We start from the raw sequence: 20,462 nt of genomic DNA, 5'->3' as shown, positions 1-20,462 counted from the left end.
TATCACCCAAATGAGGATGGGGTCCCCTTTTAGAGTCTGATTCCTCTCACGGTTTCTTCCTCATAACATCTAAAGAAGTTTTTCCTTGCCACACTCTCCTCAGGCTGCTCATCAGGGATAAATACACATCATTTACTATAAATCTTAAGTTCTGTAAAGCTGCTTGAGACAATGTTTATTGTGAAAAGCGCTATAGAAGTAAACTTGAACTACAAGGTGTTAAATAGGACACTACACTATAGACCAAAGTATTACGACCCCTGATATGTGGTTCTTCTCCAAACTGTTGTATACGGAAACACACGATTGTATTGTATAGGACTTCTTTGTACGCAAAAGCATTACATTTTCCCTTCTCTAGAATTAGGAGAGCCAAACCGGTTTCAGAATTGGTTTGAGTGGAAGATCTTAAGTGGCCTGCTATAGAGCTCTGACCTCAACCCTATTGAACACCTTTGGGATGAATTGGAAACCACAGCACACTGGAATGAGCAAAAATCTCCACAAACACAGTCTAAAATCTAGTGGAGCATCTCAGATGAATGGAGTTTATTAGAGCAGGAATTTTTTTTTAATGTGGAATGGAAATCACATACGAATCTTATAGCCATGTGTCCACAAATCTTTGTTCCTACGTATACAGGGGCAACTTATGTATAAAGCACTTATGATGTACATTGAGAACCAAAAAAAAATACACTGTGGTTATTTGGTTACATTTTATTCTATTTACAGTCATTTGTTATAAATATAATACATATTTTTTTGTCTGAAAAGCAATCACATAGATACATTAAATAACGGTTTAATCAGAGGAGACAAATGGAAAGAGGAAGGTAATGATTGGGTTTCGTAAAGGAAAGAAAATGACATTATTCCTGTGACATCAGCCCAGTCCAGCCGAACCCCACACACACGCGCACACACACACAGACAGACACACACGCACGCACACCCAGAATAACCCACAGCTGGTCACATTACTGCAGGGGCTTACACATGCCACGGCTTCCTCATTAGATAACAGGTGCCAGTTACATGTCACTGGCTTAGACAGCCTGCTCTTTGAATAAGAAATTACACCATGGTCCATTAGGTTGAGAAAACAAGTCCTGTAGCAGGTAACATTTTTAATTACGCAGCTTCAAGTATCCACATGGAGCGAAGTCTTTGTTAGTACAGAAATGAAGCATTGTGCCTGAAACACTGGCAATCTGAAGAGATTGAACACCCATTTGTTTAGCAACATCCACGCATGCACGCGCTTGCTTGTGCGCACACACACACACAGGTTTAGTCATATGTGTTGTTTCGGGGAAATAAAATGGATTCATAAAATAAAAATAGTGATATGAGAAATATTCTTGGAAAAGACAAAAAAAAAAACAAACAAAAAAAAACAACCCTTATGTTTAAAATCCATTCTCTGCATTTAAGACAAAAACAACAAGGGTACACACATTGGTCTTTATCATCTCCCCAGAGATTACAAGAATGTCAGATGCATATGAACGTGTTAACTTCAGTACACTGCCCCCGTGCCCCCTCCAATTTTTTTTTCATTATTTTAAAGTAGAAAACTGCTGTAGTCTGAAAGAAAATGTGCTGTGGAAGGAGGGGGTGAGTTGAAGCAGGCTGAAGCAGTAGCAGCAGGACTGCACCAATGACAGGCTCACACACTGTTAATGATGATGAGAGCTGGCATTGCGCTCTGCTGGCTGGTCTCACACAAGGTGCCTGACTGGGCAAGCTTGGCAAATACCCGTGCCGTGCCCAGGTTATAAACACCAGCCTGGAAAAAGCAGGCCTTCAGCGAGAGCTGGTGGACTTCCTGTGGCCTCAGCTGCAGCTTGTACTGGGTCTGTCCCAACCATGTAAACGCACCATGCACCTCAAGTGACTCGGGGCTATCAAGAACAGAAGAGATGACTGGTAATTAGAACACACACACACACACACACACACACACACACACACACACACACACACACACACACACACACACACACACACACACACACACACACACACACACACACACACACACACACACACACACACACACACACACACACACACACACACACACACACACACACAGCGCTGGTAATTTTGTGTCTGTCTCGATTACCTTGTCGTTTTCTGCCGAAGGTCAATGATGACATCCACCTGAGCCAAAGAACTGTTGGAGAGAGTCAGGGTAACTGGTACCATGCATAAACTGAGGAGAGAAAAAGATATGAACACAAATTCGATAAATAATCCACAAGGAAACACAATCAGCTGATTTCTTCGTATTCAGTCTGCATCCTTGACATAATCATGCATTTTTATTCAATATCTGTTTCTTTTAGGATTTATATTGACAGATTTTAAATGAATGGGTTTTGAAGTGGGCCATTCAAGCCATTTGGGCAAGAAAATGAGTTTAACTAGAAGGTAAACTGCACTCATATACTTTATTTCTCGTGTAGAAAACTTGAATTTACAACAAAGCAAATTCTGGAAAACTTGGGTCACTTTAATGCGAATACTATTTTCAGACACATGAATGTTACAACAAGTTAACTGGCTTGTCTAAAACTGTGAAACACATCCAAGGTTGGATCTGGTTTTGTGTGTGAGAGTGTGTTAGACACCTTTTCTGTGGGAAGGGGTGGTCATAGGACTCAGGATAGTGCAGACAGGTCTTGATGAGATGAGAAAGCTGTTCCAGAGAGGGTTTGCCAACAGGAGGTGGAGGATCAGGCTTGAACTTTAGCAGCACCATCTCCTGTGCTTCCTGCCAAACACACATTAAATCTGCAGTGTCAGCGGAAAACAATGTACAAGAATCCCTGAATGTTACGTAGTGCAGCCCACAGTCAACGAAAACAAATTTCTTCATTTACATAATTTGAAATCTGGGACACACCTTTGAATTCTATGTATTAAACGTCGCTTCACTCATGTGAACGACAGTGTCGATGGAGACTGAATTACACAAGGAAGTATATAACCAACTATTGTTAATGCATGCATACAATGAACAATACTGCACATTCATACTAAAAACCAGGTACTGTAATGCTGCTGGCACTTTTTAATAGGTGGAATCTTTGAAGTGATACCTCTTTTTGTGCGAGCGAGCACGCCTCCTTGCCGATAGTTTGCAAAGCAACGTGGAGTTGTCCCTCTAAAATGAGCTGCTTGTTGTCCTCCACAACATACGCCTGCAAGAACAGCCCAAGGCATTAGAAACTGTAATTTAGAGATGAAAACACACAATGTAAAGCTGCAAATCAGCCACGGAGCTGCACTGCAATGCAGTGGGTGACTATGGCAAAAATATTTACTACTTCTGCCTCTAAGCCAAATCATATCCTATTATTAAGTAGTATACGTTTGCCTGGCATCCTTTTCTCCAAAATATGGTGCCTTAAAGTGATTTGGTTACTTTTGACTGCTAAGCAGTGTGCAGGCAAGAAATCGGGATAATAAACATGCACGGTATTGTTATCACGGACACTTCGAAATACCGTGAATGATTATAGATCCAAAAGTCGTGCAGAATGGTGCAATTTAAATGAATAAAAAAAAAAAAAAAAAAAAGCCTACACTATCTTACACCAACATTCCTTACATTTGTGGTGAGCAGAAAAGAATGCCAGGAAGCACAGCTGAAGCCTAGAAACACGTAGCATGGTGTGATGAATCGGCTAATGATTTCTGCTAACGATAGCAGGATCAGGTGACAACAGCATACATCCATGGGCCCAACCTGCCTTGTGTCAGTAGCTCAGGCTGGTGAAAGTAGTATAATGCCTTGGGGAATGTTTTTTTTTTTTATGTTTTCTTAGTACTAATACACCATCAATTGAAAGCCATAATCCATTTGAGTATTTCTGATGATCATGTGCTCCCCTCATGGCCACAACTTAACTTCTAATGGCCATTTCCTGCATGATAACGCATAAAGCTGTTTCCAGCATGATAATGAACTAGGTCATAAAGCGAAGGTTTCACAATGAATTTAGAGATTTTGAACGGCCTTCCTAGTCATCTGATCTGTATCCAATAGAGCACCTTTGGCATGTGATAGAACGGGAGATTCGTCGATAAAAGTGCACCTGAACAATCTGCAGGAATTGTGTAATCGTGTCAATATGGTCGAGAATATGTGAGAAATCCCGGTCATGGAAAAAATACATTTGGTCAACGCAAAAGGGCCAAGCAATTAGAAGAATACTATTCCTAGTAAAGTGCTCCGTGGATTCATAAAGTCTCACTGATGTGAAGGAACAGTAAAGCACCTTCCAAAGGACGATGATGTCGAGTTCCACTTCACTGCATTTCCGTATAACACTAGTCAGGTTGCGATCCGTCCTGCCTGCAGGGGTGAGGCTCTGCCTCCTCATGTGTGTGGCCGCACCTTGAGACACGACCCTTTTCCGCGGCTCGGATGGCGGACCTCTCCGGAAAAAGAAGTCGGCACACGGAGTCATAGAACTGACAATCTAAATGGAGGGGCACGAAATAAAAAAATGCAAAGAAAGGGGGATGAAAACAAGGAGTAAACTTTTTGATTCTGACGTTTGTCAGAGTGAAAAGCAATAACGTGAACAATGTGAATTCACATGTTCTGTCTGTTAGAGGTATATACACGTGTGAGAGAGAGAAAGAGAGAGAGAGAGAGAGAGAGAGAGAGAGAGAGAGAGAGGGTTATGATTCACCTGTTCATTTCCAAGGTTTAGGTCAGCAAAAGTGTACTTTTCTACTGAGTCTGAGGTAGCTGGGAAGGGAAAAAATAAATAAATAAAAAGTATAGAATACTGAAAAAAAAAAAAAAAAGCCTCATGTTGGTACACAAAGTTTGGCACAACACACACAAATGAAATATTTTATTAGGCTACAATGCCACAAGTAACTAACTAAAAAAAAAAAAAAGGGTTGTCCATTCACCTTTTCCTTCAATAAACCTGCAGAATATTTATTTTAAAGCTTTTTTTTTATTTTTTTTAATGGTGTAATCAGATTTGCTGTAACTAGTTGAGAGACAAGATGGAGCCAGTAATGTGTATGCTGCAGCACCAAATACACACTTTCACACAGTGCTGGTCACAATGCTACAGTATAGTTACAGTCAAATCTAAAAACGCATTTGTATTTGATGTAAAATTGTTTAAATAAAAAAAAAAAAAGGACAAAGAAAGTGATTTCAAAGTATTAATGGCTTCTAACAGTTTAATCTCTATGGCTTTAAGTGTTGCTTCTTCGAGACTGAAATATTTTCAGAGGAGTAGGTCTGCTTACATAACTAACTAGGCAAATAATTACTCTGTAACAACTGTGGTGAGGAAAAAAGCATCTCAGCATAACCCAAACTTGGAGCTGGTGCATTGTGCTGCAGCCTCATGATTAGCTAATTATATAACTGCATTAATTTTCATGTATATGAATGACGGTATACAAAGCGTTCTCTAGTTGCAAAGGTTTGTGACTAGTCATGATCTGATGGCTGAAGCTGAAATGCTGTTCATGTAAGCAAGTTCTCACCTTCCTGTGTTCTGCATCTAGTTGCCCTGAAGCACAGCTTCCCCCTCTCCCTGCTGCCCAATTTAGAATCTAGAAAGAGCAGGATAAAAAATGTAAAGTATAAACAATTACAAAAAAGTGCACAGCTTGAAAATGTTCACAGCACACGCATGCCTTTTATGCAGCCTTTTTGCTCAATATTGGAATTTGTACACAAATTCAACTGCAGATTTCATATTCCCTATTGATTTTCGAAACCTATTATTTATTTATAATAAGAATTGATTTAATAGCCAATGAGTAAGTGACGAGTAGCCCTGAGCCTTTTTTTTGCCCTAAAAGTGTACTTTTATACAGTCCGAATTCAAATGCTTTGCTTTAACTCTGACTCGGGGCCTCAAACAACTCTTTTTTTTTTTTAAATGTATGTGATTTAGAAATAGCCAATGCTTTCAAATTCCTTGGACTTGGTTTTCGATCCAAGTCTCAGAAAAGCTTAAATGGGCTGAAACTAGATCAAGAAAATGTATCGAGCACTTTCACATTAAACATCTTTCATCGAAACTGGAGAACGTTCTTATGAGTGGTTTCACTGTCGGCTATAGTGAATGAATAGACCAGGAGGGCATTTGAGGGTGGTGTGAGAAATCATTGCCACTGATTTCCAGGACTGTGAAAACAAACTATACAGACAAAAGAATTGAGAGACCTACCTTTTAAGGGTACCATTACATTTTCCATTCACTTAAACTAAGAAACCCAAACCTGTTCCAGAATGGCAATGCCACTTTGCACAAAGCCAGCTTCATCAAGATATGCTTTACATGGGTTGAACTGAAAGATCTTAAGTGGCCTGCTATATAGCGGTCTGACCTCAATCCTACTGAACACCTTTGGGATAAAGTGGAATACTGACTGCACCCTCAGGCCTCCTCACCTACATCAGTACTTGACTTTACTAACACCTTTGTGGCTGAATGAGCATAATCTGTGCGACCACACTCCTAAATCTAGTGGAACATCCTCCCAAAAGAGAGGAGGTAATTATAACAGCAAATGGGACTAAATGTGGAAAAATCACACTTCTTATGCTCAGGAATCCACAAACTTTTGTAAATATTAGTGCATGTTTCTTGCTGTTACAACAATAATTCCAAAGTAAAAAAAAAAAAAAATAAATTTAAAACCACTTGCGCAATGTCTGACAGGAGATATTACATCATTAAGTTACACAGCAGTCTATTTTTCCACATTATTTTTTATGGTCGATTCCGATACAGAATTTATTATAATTTTTTTTTTATCAAGCAACAGTAAAAAAGTATACATTAACAAGATGTTGATTTGGTATTTAACAGGCCAAAATGGGCTGTTGAAAACAATAACGGTAACCATCTGAATTTAACAGCAGTACCTGCACAGTAAGCAGACTACATTCACTACAAACACAGATGTACAAAAGCAATGGCGGCTTTTGTTTTTAAATTTAGTTGAAACTGGCATTAAATTCAAACATGGCCATCGCCTGTAACTATGAATTTCAAGGCAACAACTGCAACTGCAACTTCACGACCTAAACAACACAAAACATTTTTTCGAAAATGTAAAATCAAAGATGCTACAGCAAGTGCTTTTTAAATCAGATGAAGCTGATGCAATTTTAAGGTAAAATAAAAATAATCATCCAATAGCCTGCAGAACTGACGTTTACTTCTGGCTTTTCAAAAGTGCATGCGAGAAAAGATTTGTCTGTTTTGCTCCTCATCCAAACGTTTACAGTGCAGGGCTCGAACAGGTATGCAGGTGCGCCGAATTAATGACGCATCTGCAGCTCGTATTTGTGCGCCAGTACACCAACATCTGTTCGCTTGTTGTATCTGTGCCTCAGACAGGTAGCTCTGCATTTCCAGTGCTGTACGTCGCTCTGCGTGGGATGAACCTTTAAAAGTCTGATCAAGTTTGTTGTGCTGAACGTCTTCACTGTTGCTCCTACACGATTAATGTCCTTTGCAGACGTTGCAGATTGCAAGCTTCCCGTCCTGCGCACGGATTTCGGAACACGTCCACACAAATGACATGTTCGCGCATGATTAGGTACAGGCCTACGAAATGTAGTCTGTGGACACGGCGCAATTCCGAAATAAATCAGGCGTAAAAAGTAAAATAAATAAATGGTTGAGCGGTCAGAAATCGGAGCCCTACTTTCAACTCATTATGCCGCGACATTTAAATCATGCTGACTTGCAGAACAAGACTGCATATTATTTAACATTTCCTACACAATAAAGCTTTTGTGGTATTTGACTTGATTTGTTGTAGATGCATCAAGTCTCTTGCGCTTGTACTTTCTACAGTAAGCGAGTAAACTGAAACGAATAAGAACGTCAATGCACTCGCTGCACATATCCAATGAAGCCACCGCTGACTCAGCAAAGTACAGCAGAGATGATCTAATCTGTGATCCACCAGATCATGATTACGCTAACAGGGCACTAAAGCACAGCAAATGGCAGGATAATTAATCCAGACCAGTGGGTCTATTCGAAGATCCATTTCTTGGGTACAATCGTAATAAATCCTCAGCCAAAAGCTACAAAAAAAAAAAAAAGGTGTGCCATCTGTAACGATTACATTAATCCACACTGGATTATCAGAGAAATAGTATATTTAGGAAATAACACGTTTAAAGCAGCAAAATTAACACCGGGAGAGTCGGATATATAAGATAAAAAAAAAAAAAAACATAAAATAAAAAAGTTGATTTTCTAGATGAAAACTGTGTGTGTGCACATATACATATATTCAATCACTTTATCAGGGTTTCTGCAGGTTTCACCGAGTCAGATTTATGATTTTTTTTTAAAGACCATTGAAAATAAAATATAAGACCTATATCCACACACACACACACACACACACGGCATGAAGCCCTAAATGATCCAAGTCAGGAATCGTAAAAATCTGCACTTGCCCAATGCGGAAAAATACAATCCGTGTCTGTGGTACAATCGGAGAGAGATTTGTGCCAATAACAGAAATCTGATTGGCTGTTGCATGTTGGTCTCATTTGTAGTCATAAGACATCAAATTATATTTGGACTTGCAAAAAAAAAAAAGGAGCATTCAATGAGCATTAAAAGGTAGCGTTACATAGACACCGGAAAATTTGAACAGCGGATTTAAGACTTTTTAAGGCCTATAATTTAGATTTTAAAACTTTTAAAGATTCTGCAGAAACCCTGTTTTTAGATGACTGCAAGAACCTGTGGTTGTTTGTAATAAAGTGAATGGTACACTTGTTACTAGAATATCAATACTATGAAAACTTTCAACTGCATCACCCCCGAAAAAAAATCCCTAACCAAAATGTCAGGAAAGGTGTGAAGAGCAGCAGGAGTCAGTAACAGTTATTAAGTAGGAGCTGTACGCTCGGGTGCTGAGTTGATCAGCAGTCCAGCTTTAAGCCAATCTGCTTACTCTTGAACATTAAAACAAACCATGAACAAGATACAACATAATGTAATTCTGCACATTTGTATTTAGTGAAACGGAAGTATGGCTCTCAATAAGGAAGTTTAAAAGTGAAAGGAAAAAAAAGGTGACTGAGAGATGAAAATGTAGACGACTTAGACCTTTGTCTCCAGCAGGATTGATGCACTTGTGTAGCCTCCAGTGTCTGCTGCTGCTGGACACCTGCACTATGTGGAACTCGCGCACTCCTGCTTCGCTCTGCACGTGAGGGATATTATGGACGGACAGAGAATGAAAGGGCGATTACAATGCGTACTCTGAATAACGACAAATTGCTCATGTCAGCATCGAGTTACACGGACACAAGAAACGATGCCTTGTGCGTATTAAAATATGTGATAGTTGTGCAATCAAAACTTTGGTTAGAAAATGAAAAGAGGTGCTGGTCATGCATAGGAATGTAAGATGTATCTGCTGGCATACAGTGTTGATGTTTTCCACATCCACAAACACCAGCATGCTGCCGCTGCGCTCCTCCTCCTTTTCCTCATTCCTGACTTTTCCTGGCAGCACGTTACTGCGGCACGCAGTCACTCTCGCGCTCAGGGAACGACTTGCACAGATGAAGGCTGTGTGCCGCAGCACCCGGTGGCTGAGAATAAAAAAGGGAAAAGCGAGAGACATTTGAGCCTGTGAGCTCGATGCTGATTTTGCAAAAAATATTAAAGTGCCCTCTGCTGGCGGGTACCTGAGCTTTGCATTTTTCTCGACGCACTCGTAGTAAAACAGGAAGTGAATCTCGTGCACGCCCTCGCGGTCAGGTCCTCTGAGCCACAGTGGAATCTGTAGTGCCTCACCTGGTCCCAGAACTCCTGCCGTTAACGGAATCTCAGCAATCGCGGGCCGGTCATCCCCAGTCACGCCGAACGACGCGGGAGATACCAGAGTCACTGCGGCCACTGACGGCGGCGTGGCCATCGTTTTGTAAGCGGAGCAGTGTTCGGCAGCAGTGGGGGTCACTGGGGTGAGGTCAGAGGTCGCACTTCCAAAAGTGAAGAACTCTGGGTGGGTGGACACCACCCGCAAGCCAGCGAGGGGAACGGCGCTCACGTTGATGAACTCCACCCACGCTTTTTTGATCTCGCCACACAGCAGGCCCGTGGGGAAGTTAATGAAAAACACCTGAGATAAGAGAATAAACATTTTGGTAAGAGTTCCTTTAACAGATGCACGGAAACTGCAGACTGGATGTGGCTTAAGCCTGCAAACAAGCGCTAAGGGATTAAAGGTTGCTGCTGTGCTACAGAAACACACCACACACAGACCTCCAGCAGAGGCATTGGAGGAGTGATGATGGGTTCAAGGCGACGGTCTGATCCGTGTTGAACAGAGGTCTTCTCCTCTTTGGTCGTGTTCAGTCTCGGCCCCGGGATCTCCAGATCCTGCCTCCCGCGGACAGACATCAAAGGACTGGCTGCTGAGAACAGAAGAAAACCGACAATGCTCTGAAGACACTAAAATAGATCCTCAAGTACAAGCCGAGTTATTACAATAAAACATGTTAATTTCTGCTTATTTAACAATCATTATTTTAAGACTATTTGCTTGTAGCAGAAAATAATAGATCAGACATATGAATACAATTACGATGTTGGCACTTTTTTTTTTTTAGATCTTACTATGACTAGAGCGATACGAAAATGAGCACATCTCCCGGTTGAGAGAGTTCAGTTGTGTCTCTCCTTTGTATCGGTGTAGCGCTCGGCCACGTGTCCACATGCATTACGGTAGTACTATAAATTGCCGTTTTGCTAAATTGTGTACAGTAATTTGTTAAATTACCATATTACAGTATACAACCCTATACTAATCACTATTCTTTAAGACTCCTGTGTAGGTTAGTCCATGTCTCGGTTCACGTCATTTTCAAGTTACGATGGTGTCACTGTAATGCACCTCCTTCTATTTTGGGGGACCGCCTGTACATACTCGCCATTGAATGTGTGTTACAATACAAATGAAGCGTGAGACGAAATTCATCTCATCATCCAGGATCAGTAGAGCAGTACAGGATCTTTAAATGTAATCATGGTTCAATGTAAGGATTAAACTACAGGACTGCGAGTGTGTGATTGAGTGTTAGATACCTTCACCAGTGTTATCCTCCTCTCCTGTGCCCAGGTTGTACACCACACCAAGTACATGCAGCGCTCCGGTTTTATAAGGAAGCAACTTCAAGCGAGCCTGAAGTTAAAAAAAAATAAATTAATCAAATTAATAAAAAATTCAACAAAAAGACACAAACATGAAATATCAAATACACCAAGAAAAACAAAAAAAGAAAAAGAAAAGGTTAATTAAAATCCTCACCACTTTTGTTTCTTCAGGATTCATAAGGAACTCTGGAATGACTTCAGTGCTGATAAGGTCATCGAGTGCTGTGGCCTGTAACGTAAAAACATTAACCACAGTAGACAGACATAACGATTAATAATTAAAACCTCGACAACCTCACACTTACCTTGCTTGAGGCTGCCTCCTTTTCATTGGAGATGGTTTCTCCAATCGTGCCTCCTTGAGTCCCAGAAAAGACTTTTGGTGTGAATTTCCACAGCAGAGACAGCTCAGACAAAGCCAGTGGAACCTTCAGAGGATTTCTGAACACCACTTCTACGACAATGGGCTCTGCAGAGATGCAACGCAATGGAGTTTTGTGATGTGATTGTTGCTATTGACTTGCAACTTTTGGGATTATTGTTTTTGAAAAAAATTAAAAGTTCCACTTTAATATTACACACATCAAGCCCATTGTCATGAGTGAAGTTTCTAATAGCAGTTTTTTTCCCCCCACCAGTGTTACTATTTTCATTTCATATGTTTCCACTGGTAGCAAATGTGTGAGATCACAGTTAAGATTCAAGACACATTATCAGCAGAAGAGAAGTCAAACTTGACTAATCACAAGTCGAAAAATAAAATTATACATATAAAAAAAAGCCATATTTCAGCCAATTAAATGGCATTAAAATTGCAAATTACACAGCTAATGATAACCAAGCAAGTCAGGAAAGTTTCTGTTTCTAGTTTCTCACCCAGTTCTTTTAATATTTAATAACTATACTGAGTGAGGTTTGTTGTGAAACAATTGATATAGTCACTGGTGGTTGGAGGCCTAAGAGGAGTCGTACCTTCCACCACAGCGAGAGGGTAGCGCAGATTATCGGTGTGGCTGCTGAAGCAGTACTGCGTTGGCTGGAAGCTGATTGGTACACTACCCCTGTTTACTACAGCCACCACCTGCTCTTCCAGCTCCACCCACAGCTGGGACTGTTCCTTGTCGTATTCCTGGTCCAGCCACACATGGGTGGCTGCTTGCTTTTCCCCTGTTACACACAAACATGTCTGCAATCAGCAACATCTCAATCTTAAAATCCACTTCAACGGTCACTTGATTTGAAAAACATGAGCTAGCTTAAAAAAAAATAGGAAATAATATTGAACTCTGGTTTAAAATAAAAACAAAAACATTGTGATGGGTAGCAACAATATATAAAGTCGACTCTGTAACCACTTGTATAATGTTACGATGTGTTTCCTAGTATATTTCTTTTATATAATCACCCTATTCTACAGCTGAAATAATTGTATATATTCAGATATTGATTGCATGTACTATCTAAAACACTGATATTTTCTTGAATGGCAGATGTTTCTTAAAGAAAGGTTGATTCAAATTCATGACAATGTATATATAAATTATAGAAATATACAGGAGTTTCATGCCCAGTCTTAAAGATCTTTCATTTTCACGAAATGTTCTCCACTTTAAGGTACTTTGAGAGTTTGAGAAACTGCACTGGGGCAAAATACACCCCCTCAAGGGCTCAAGTTCATATTGTTCATATTCATGTTTGCGTGCAATGTCGTTTATGCATGTCTTACCCTCTGCAAGTCGGCGTTCGTGGCCGAAGAACACGCGTGTCTGGGTGCAGAGTAAGCAAGGCAGAGGCAGCTGAGGCAGAGCGCTCTCGTTAGACGGCTGACTCCCGCTCTGAAAACACAACGCGCAATGGACAAGGTGGTTGATTCGATTATGATTATTATTAAAAAACGCAAATCATGAACACTTTTGTAAATAACAGACAAAAATGGGAAGCATCCCATAATGCTGCACAAATTGGGAAACATGCCCGAGAGAAGTCAGTACAATGTCTTTTAAAATCGGTAGAAAATCATACCTCTGTATAAAGTGGATTTATTAAAAATTATTCAATTTGACTACTTAAACCTCCACATTCCATAAAACTCAACACTGAGCACAACACTGGTGTTCCTTCATCTGGTGTTTAAAAGACATGAACCTCTTACCCTGTACACATACAGGTATTCCCTGAGGAAGGCGCTCTGCTGCACAGCGGACTGCTTGCTGTCGCCGATGAGAATGTGCCGGAAGGCGGCTATAGCGTTTTCGGGTTGGTTCAGAGTGAACGACTGTCGGCCGATGGTGAAGTTGATGTGATCTTCGGCGAGAGTCCAGCCCTTCCCTTTATAAACCTGCATGGCCTGGCAGTAACACCGTAATGCATGTCTCTTCTGCAAGAGAACATTAACACATACGAGCAACAGAAGCATCTGTTACTACATCCAAAACATTTTAGAAGTACAGACTAGGGTTGCAAAACTCTGGGAATTTTCAAAACTGGAAACCTTCCATTAGAATGAATGGAAATTAATGACAATAGCCTGGGAATGTATAAAATTGCAGGTTAGCCTATAACAAGGAGCTTAAATGTAGTTAAAGAAATCTTGCAGGATAGTTTTGGTTAAAACATCCAGATTTCAGTTAAATTTCTACCCTGCACATTCATCAATCACATTCACACTCACTGCAAGGCCACCCAGATCTGGAAATTTTCCACCTATTTGCAACCTTAGTACAGACAAAAAACCCAGTGCTCATGCTCCTGACACAGAGGTCAAAATAATTACATGGGTTTATTTCCTAATACAACTTGATAAAATAATATACATTAGAAACTATGATTTTTACAAGGCTTACATACAGTCAATACATTCAAACCAAGACATCTGTTCCAGTACATGAATATTACAGCCTTAACACTAAGACTAATGAAAACAACAATGACATCACTTATACTGAAGTACACAGTACACTGACTCCATAAAGGCTACAGTGTTTCATTTGAATTATTCTCTTGAAAAAAACACTGCTCTTATTGTGCTCCAGAAATAGAACCGTGGACATTTTATCTCTGACCTAAAACCACATTCAAATGTATAGCGGGAACTAATTTGACCCGCAAACATGAAGCTGAGATGTAATCGTGTTCAGAGTAGAAGGTTCGCTCTCACCTGCCCGGCTTTGCTGTAACGGTGGCCCGACAGGATCATGTGGAAGGCAAACTTCCTCACCATTGGGCTGCGCATATTAATGAAGCAGTGAGCTGCCTGCTCCAATAAGAGAGCACTCCGCAGATCAGAATCCTGTTACAGATGATTAACACAAAGCACAGCTGAAAAGCACATCGTTCCGATTTAACGACAAGGATTCTAAAGAATACGAGAGAGACTGCTAACACCTTTACACTTTCTCGCACTCACCTCACTGGTCATCTTGATGAAAAGAGCTGCAGCTTCCGAGTATTTGCCCTGACTCTTCAGCACCTCAGCACTTAGTAGAGAACAGCGCTCAGCCAAGATCATGTTTCTGTTCACACACAGAGTGTAAAAATTACACACCATCATTCAAATTCAAGCCTATATAATGGATTACAAAACAAACAAACAAACAAAAAAAAGGTAGGCATGCCATACTTGCAAACATCTCGATATGTCTGGATGGCCGTCTCCATGTAGTGGGCAGGGTACGGCCTGGGGGCTCCACTCTGTAGAAACGCAGATACGGCAGCCATCTCCTACAAAACAGACAGACACACAAACACAAAACATTTATAGCGTCACGCCAGCCATGAATCAATAAATTGTACCATTCATGTGTAGTTCTCTAACCAGTGCTCCAGCAGCATACAGCATGGCCTGGTCAGAGAGGAAGTCCTTCTTGGCGGTGTGGTAACAGTTGTATGCCAACTCATAGTGCTGAACCAAAAAGCACAGGTCAGCCATCTTTCTAATTTGCAGCTCAGGGGCTTCTGGGGGGTATCTGAGGTCAAAAACAAAGAAATTCTCAGAGGGGCTGTTTAAAAAAAATAAATAAATAAAATATGAATATCTGCACACTTACAGAAGTCCTGAAGTGTTTTTGAGTTCAGCAATGCTCTTTTCTGGTACCTTGCCACCCCCAAACCACTTCTTCGTAGCTGAGAACAGAGATCTACTTAACCCTTTCCTTGACACCAACTATGGAGAAAGAAAGAGGGGGTTAATGAAGAGGGTGAAAAGATGTGAACCACTTTGTGGAAACTAGTTTGTAGTCCATTTCCAAAGTAAATCTTCACAAAACTACATAAACACACTAAAGTAGAGGTTGATCGATAGTGGATTGGACCGATACCTATAGCTAGGCTGGATCGTGCTTGCCGATTACCGACTAATTAACCGATAGCTTTTAAAATAGATACTAAAAAAATAATTATAATAATCAAAACATAACACTCCATGTAAAATAGTTCTGAACTTTATTATAAAAATAAATAAATAATAATAATTGAATGCTTTAAAGTAAGAATCCATTTGTAACATTAACTGAAATTAATAAATGGTTTAGAAGTATTGCTAATTGTAATTTTTATATTTACTAAAATAGTTTTAAGTTAATTTACATTTTATCTGGGTACTTCAGTTAATGCACTATGAACTGACAAGAATGATGTAAAGCGCATGGTATGTTAAAACATCACATGGCATCAGTTATTCGCCCCCAGGGGTCATAATCATTCTATACGACATACTATAATGACCGTGTCAGCCGTGCCAGCGCAAACGCAACCTGGAAAAACTATCGGTATGGATTTTTGCCCATAGCCGATAGTTCCAGCAATCAACTATTGGTGATGATTAATTGACAAAAAGACAATGTATCGGTCGTCCCTTTACACTGAAGCATTGCTGGAAACTTGGTAAGTGTACGCTTGTAACAAAGATCAAACACCTGATCATTAAGCTGGCGGATGTTTTTCTCAATGTGTGGCAGCAGTCCTCGGAAGGTGAACTCCTGGATGAATTGGCGGATGCGGTCATGGTCATTGAGGGTTAAGCAGACCCCGTGAGCCTGTGGTGATGTGGGGGTCTGTTTCTGGGACCCCGACAGATCCGTGTCCACACTGTTTATAGCCTCGCCGTGGTTGCAAGCATAACCGGGGTCAGCTGTCGGGTCAAGTTTTAGTGGATGGGTATCAGTGATTGCATCTGGAAAAAGGTAAGGAGAACGTCAGAAGAATATAAAAATATTTATATATGTTTTCTCACTTAAAAATGCAAAACAATGTGGTGTTCTAAACAAAAAAAAAACATTCACCTGAGGTGTGAAGTCCATCCACTTCAGAGTTAATGTTATTCTCCTCGACATTATTCACCACAGCTTCTTCATACTGCTCCTGTATTATGTACACAAAAGATGGCCTAAATTTACACAAAGTCTGAAACTGGGTTAGAGGAAAAATTCCAGGAAATCTCATTACTTAGATACAGGAATTTAGTCATGTTTATCTACACTGATAACAGAACACCAGATTCATCTCAAAACTTTTTTTGTTTTTGTCTAAAGAAAGTCTAAGAGTGATTGCTGAGGCGGGTGTAAAAAAGTTCACATTTATGGGAAAAATGAGATTTACTCGAGTTTGTTGTTCTAAGTATCTTGCATGACTTCAGCAATACTGCAAAGTGAACCATGATGCATTGAACCACAGTTACATAAAAACCCATTGTTTCAGAATAGCAGACCTCTTTACGGAGGAAGCTAACAAGCTATAACAAGTGAATGTAGTAGTGAGAACCAAGTGTGCTTTAGTACTCATGAAGTTAACCGTGTACAGCAGAAGTTACTGTAAATGCGGGATTATATGGCTTCATCACTTCTTTGCTTGAGGTTTGATTCTGGCTACTCCGTGGAAAGCTTTTATAAACGATTCAGACAAAAAAGATTGTTAAAGTAAGCTCTGAATCCATATAATATAGACTTTGAGGTGGCAACATGGGTGGATCAGATTGCACGTGGATACCACAAACTCTTAGAGAAAGGAGGAGTAACTGGAATTCTGGTTTACTGTATTGCTACAGAGTCGGCTAATACACTACAGGGACAAAAGTTTGTGGACACATGACCATAAAATTCATTTGTGCTTTTTGTTCATCCCATTCAACATTTAATATCAATTTGCTGTTGTGATAAATTCCACTCTACTGGTAATCTAGATTTTGAAGTGTGCTTGTGGAGATTTGTGCTCATTCAGCCACAAGGGCATTAGTAAAGTCAGGTACTGATGTAGGTGAGGTGAGGAGGAGTAGGGTGAAGTCAGTGGTCTAGTTTGTCCCTGCTGTTAAGACTCACAGAGCTGATGTTTTTTTGTAGATACTGACTCCAAGGGTCTGGCATTTGCTCGTCTGGCCCAGCAGCACCGGTTCCAGAGTTGATCTTTAACAGGTAACAGCACTGAGTACCATACCTCTGCTTCATCTCTTCATATATGGAGTCTGCCCTGTAGAGAGTAGAAGGAGTAAGACCAAAGGAAACCAAATTTCACACACAGTTCACAAACTCGTGTTAATTAAAGAATAAGAAACAATGGACAGTGAATCAAAGCACAGTCTGGGGTGTGTAATAGCTTAAAGAAGTTGACCAGGAACTTGCAGCAAAATTGCTGATGTGCTGGAACTACTGGCAAAAATCCATACAGTATAAGAGCGGCCTCTAGAGGCGAAACACTGGCACATGCTGTTAATTTGACGTGCCCTTGAATGCTTTTCATTCCTTTTGGATGTACAGTAGTCCCCCGGTTATCGAACTTAATTAGTCCCTTAAAACCATTCGAAATTCGATATGTTCGAAAACTAGACCTAATTATCCCATAAGAAATAATGGAAAACCAATGAATCTGTTCCCGAACTGTGGGTGGCGTTCGATAACTGGAACTTTGTTCGTTCACCGGACCGAAATTTCGTTTGGAAAACCGTTCGCTAACCGGAATGTTCGATAGCCGAGCCTTTCGATAACCGGGGGACCACTGTACTGTATTTTCCGGACTATAAGCCGCTACTTTTTTCCCACGCTTTGATCCCCGCGGCTTCATTTGTAAAGTTTCAACGTAGACACCTGCGGCTTATTTATGTTCAAAATAAAAATCTTCGTAAAATTAAGTGGGTGCGGCTTATATGCGCATTGGGAAGAAAAGAGCAGCCGTTGAGAGAGTGCCGGTGGGAAGACACGTACCGGGATACGCATGAGCGATAACAACGACCGCCGTGAACCAACATATACCAACAATAACGGACAGTGAGAGTGTGGAAGTTTAAATAGGAGCTGGTGATGATGCTAAATGAGCACCACATGTGCGCGATTAAAGCCGGGAGCTTCAGAGAAAGCGGCCAAAAAAACACTTGACACGCTGAAGGGGGCCGAAGGGGGCGTGGCAGGGGGATCCCTGACAGTTAACAAACATGTATGTAAATTTGTATAGCATGCCTTAATCAAACAAATCGCGGCAACACTGTTGTGTAAAAAAACCTCCAAAAACATGTGCATGCACATTCTCATTTATTAACGCACATCATGTACATAAAGAAATTTCAAGCACGTTAATATTTTGCCGCCATATTGATTTTCGTTTATCTCGATGCTTTTTGGCGACCCCCTAGGACATCAACATAACCGGGTTCCACTGTGTGTGTGTATATTACATTATAATATAATATAATATAATATAATATAATATAATATAATATAATATATATATATACATACACATACATATATACACACACACACACACACACACACACACAGTACAGACCAAAAGTTTGGACACACCTTCTCATTTAAAGAGTTTTCTTTATTTTCATGACTATGAAAATTGTAGAGTCACACTGAAGGCATCAAGGGCTATTTGACCAAGAAGGAGAGTGATGGGGTGCTGCGCCAGATGACCTGGCCTCCACAGTCACTGGACCTGAACCCAATCGAGATGGTTTAGGGGTGAGCTGGACCGCAGAGTGAAGGCAAAAGGGCCAACAAGTGCCAAGCATCTCTCGGGGAACTCCTTCAAGACTGTTGGAAGACCATTTCAGGTGACTACCTCTTGAAGCTCATCAAGAGAATGCCAAGAGTGTGCAAAGCAGTAATCAAAGCAAAAGGTGGCTACTTTGAAGAACCTAGAATATGACATTTTTCAGTTGTTTCACACTTTTTTGTTATGTATATAATTCCATATATAATTCCACATGTGTTAATTCATAGTTTTGATGCCTTCAGTGTGAATCTACAATTTTCATAGTCATGAAAATAAAGAAAACTCTTTGAATGAGGTGTGTTCAAACTTTTGGTCTTTATATATATATATATATATTTTTTTTATCCGGTATCCATGTCGTATTCCACTTCCACTGTTATTTTATTTATATTTATTCGGTTTAATTTATATTTATTCGGTTATCAGCAAGTATGATCCAACCTGGCTTTTAGAAAACCCAATATTGGTCTACCGCTACTAATTTATATATAAAAATAACATTATAAAATAATATAAATAGCAACACCACAATAATAAAAAACCCATTGTTCAGGTTACAGACAGATCTACTGTCTGGTCTGTGTTGTCATATCAAATTTAAAACTTCAGACCAGTCTTATTCCTAGACCTGTGCGGAGGTATAAAAAAATTTAAACAATGGGAAAAAAAAAACGTTTGAGCTCAACTCTACGGTTTCCTTAAAACGCCTATTAGGACAGGTTTAAAAGTACAAGCCTGCACTTCAAGTTCACTGGAACAATCTGGGTGAGCAAATAATTTCTCGCATTCGCCGCAGAAACCATCCAACAAATATACATTTCACCAACACTGTGGTTGTGAGCCAAACCTCTTCTCGTCGCCGTCGATGACGTCGTGAAGTAGGATGTAGTATTTCAGGGTGTTGGGGATGAACCATTTGGGGTAGGCGTACTCTCCACTGTGCTGGATCCTGTGCTGCTCCTGAGAGAGCTTCTGAAACTGCTCAGTGGGCACGGTTTCGTGAGACGACACCACCAGCATACCTGCACATGCTGGAGTGAAGGAATACACGCACTAGCGCTTACGGAATGCGAAAAAAAGCCAGAGCAGGATGGAGCAAAAAAAATAAATAAAAAATGGTGTGAGAACAGGCAAGTGCATAGAAAAAAAACAACAACAACCCAGATATAAAAGTAAAAAGTGTAAGAAATGAGAGAGAAAGTAATACAATGATTTTTAGACAAGACATTTATGCTCGCATGTGTGCGGTTGAGTGCCATCATCCTATTTCATAAT

At 40.3% G+C, this 20,462-nt stretch overlaps 1 protein-coding gene and 1 long non-coding RNA gene across 5 annotated transcripts in view; one reads left to right on the top strand and one right to left on the bottom strand.

Moving 5' to 3' along the window:
- Positions 1 to 705: 705 nt before the first annotated feature.
- Positions 706 to 20,462, bottom strand: part of trappc8 (trafficking protein particle complex subunit 8) — a 30,487-nt gene continuing 10,730 nt past the window's right edge. For 2 of the 4 annotated variants that reach the window (XM_083561860.1, XM_083561862.1), the window contains 26 exons: positions 20,035 to 20,209; positions 17,513 to 17,660; positions 16,481 to 16,559; positions 16,115 to 16,371; positions 15,248 to 15,363; positions 15,016 to 15,166; positions 14,821 to 14,921; positions 14,608 to 14,713; positions 14,359 to 14,490; positions 13,354 to 13,578; positions 12,928 to 13,036; positions 12,174 to 12,368; positions 11,507 to 11,670; positions 11,356 to 11,430; positions 11,133 to 11,229; positions 10,311 to 10,462; positions 9,734 to 10,167; positions 9,469 to 9,637; positions 9,147 to 9,243; positions 5,536 to 5,604; positions 4,713 to 4,771; positions 4,293 to 4,496; positions 3,111 to 3,212; positions 2,640 to 2,782; positions 2,132 to 2,221; positions 706 to 1,907 (listed from right to left, as the gene is read on the bottom strand). In XM_083561860.1, the coding sequence (XP_083417986.1) occupies positions 1,673 to 1,907; positions 2,132 to 2,221; positions 2,640 to 2,782; positions 3,111 to 3,212; positions 4,293 to 4,496; positions 4,713 to 4,771; positions 5,536 to 5,604; positions 9,147 to 9,243; positions 9,469 to 9,637; positions 9,734 to 10,167; positions 10,311 to 10,462; positions 11,133 to 11,229; positions 11,356 to 11,430; positions 11,507 to 11,670; positions 12,174 to 12,368; positions 12,928 to 13,036; positions 13,354 to 13,578; positions 14,359 to 14,490; positions 14,608 to 14,713; positions 14,821 to 14,921; positions 15,016 to 15,166; positions 15,248 to 15,363; positions 16,115 to 16,371; positions 16,481 to 16,559; positions 17,513 to 17,660; positions 20,035 to 20,209 (3,884 nt within the window). In that variant the 3' untranslated portion in view covers positions 706 to 1,672. The remainder of the gene's footprint in view (positions 1,908 to 2,131; positions 2,222 to 2,639; positions 2,783 to 3,110; positions 3,213 to 4,292; positions 4,497 to 4,712; positions 4,772 to 5,535; positions 5,605 to 9,146; positions 9,244 to 9,468; positions 9,638 to 9,733; positions 10,168 to 10,310; positions 10,463 to 11,132; positions 11,230 to 11,355; positions 11,431 to 11,506; positions 11,671 to 12,173; positions 12,369 to 12,927; positions 13,037 to 13,353; positions 13,579 to 14,358; positions 14,491 to 14,607; positions 14,714 to 14,820; positions 14,922 to 15,015; positions 15,167 to 15,247; positions 15,364 to 16,114; positions 16,372 to 16,480; positions 16,560 to 17,512; positions 17,661 to 20,034; positions 20,210 to 20,462) is intronic. The other 2 variants (XM_083561861.1, XM_083561863.1) reach the window with 1 other exon arrangement.
- LOC310737514 lies at positions 3,211 to 6,713 on the top strand. The gene is made up of 3 exons (XR_014536839.1): positions 3,211 to 3,895; positions 4,214 to 4,597; positions 4,680 to 6,713. It is a non-coding gene; the product is annotated as an uncharacterized lncRNA (long non-coding RNA).

This window comes from Silurus aristotelis, assembly GCF_946808225.1.
Source record: "Silurus aristotelis genome assembly, chromosome: 15".
Taxonomy (NCBI): Eukaryota; Metazoa; Chordata; class Actinopteri; order Siluriformes; family Siluridae; genus Silurus; species Silurus aristotelis.
This window is presented reverse-complemented; position numbering and strand designations above follow the sequence as displayed.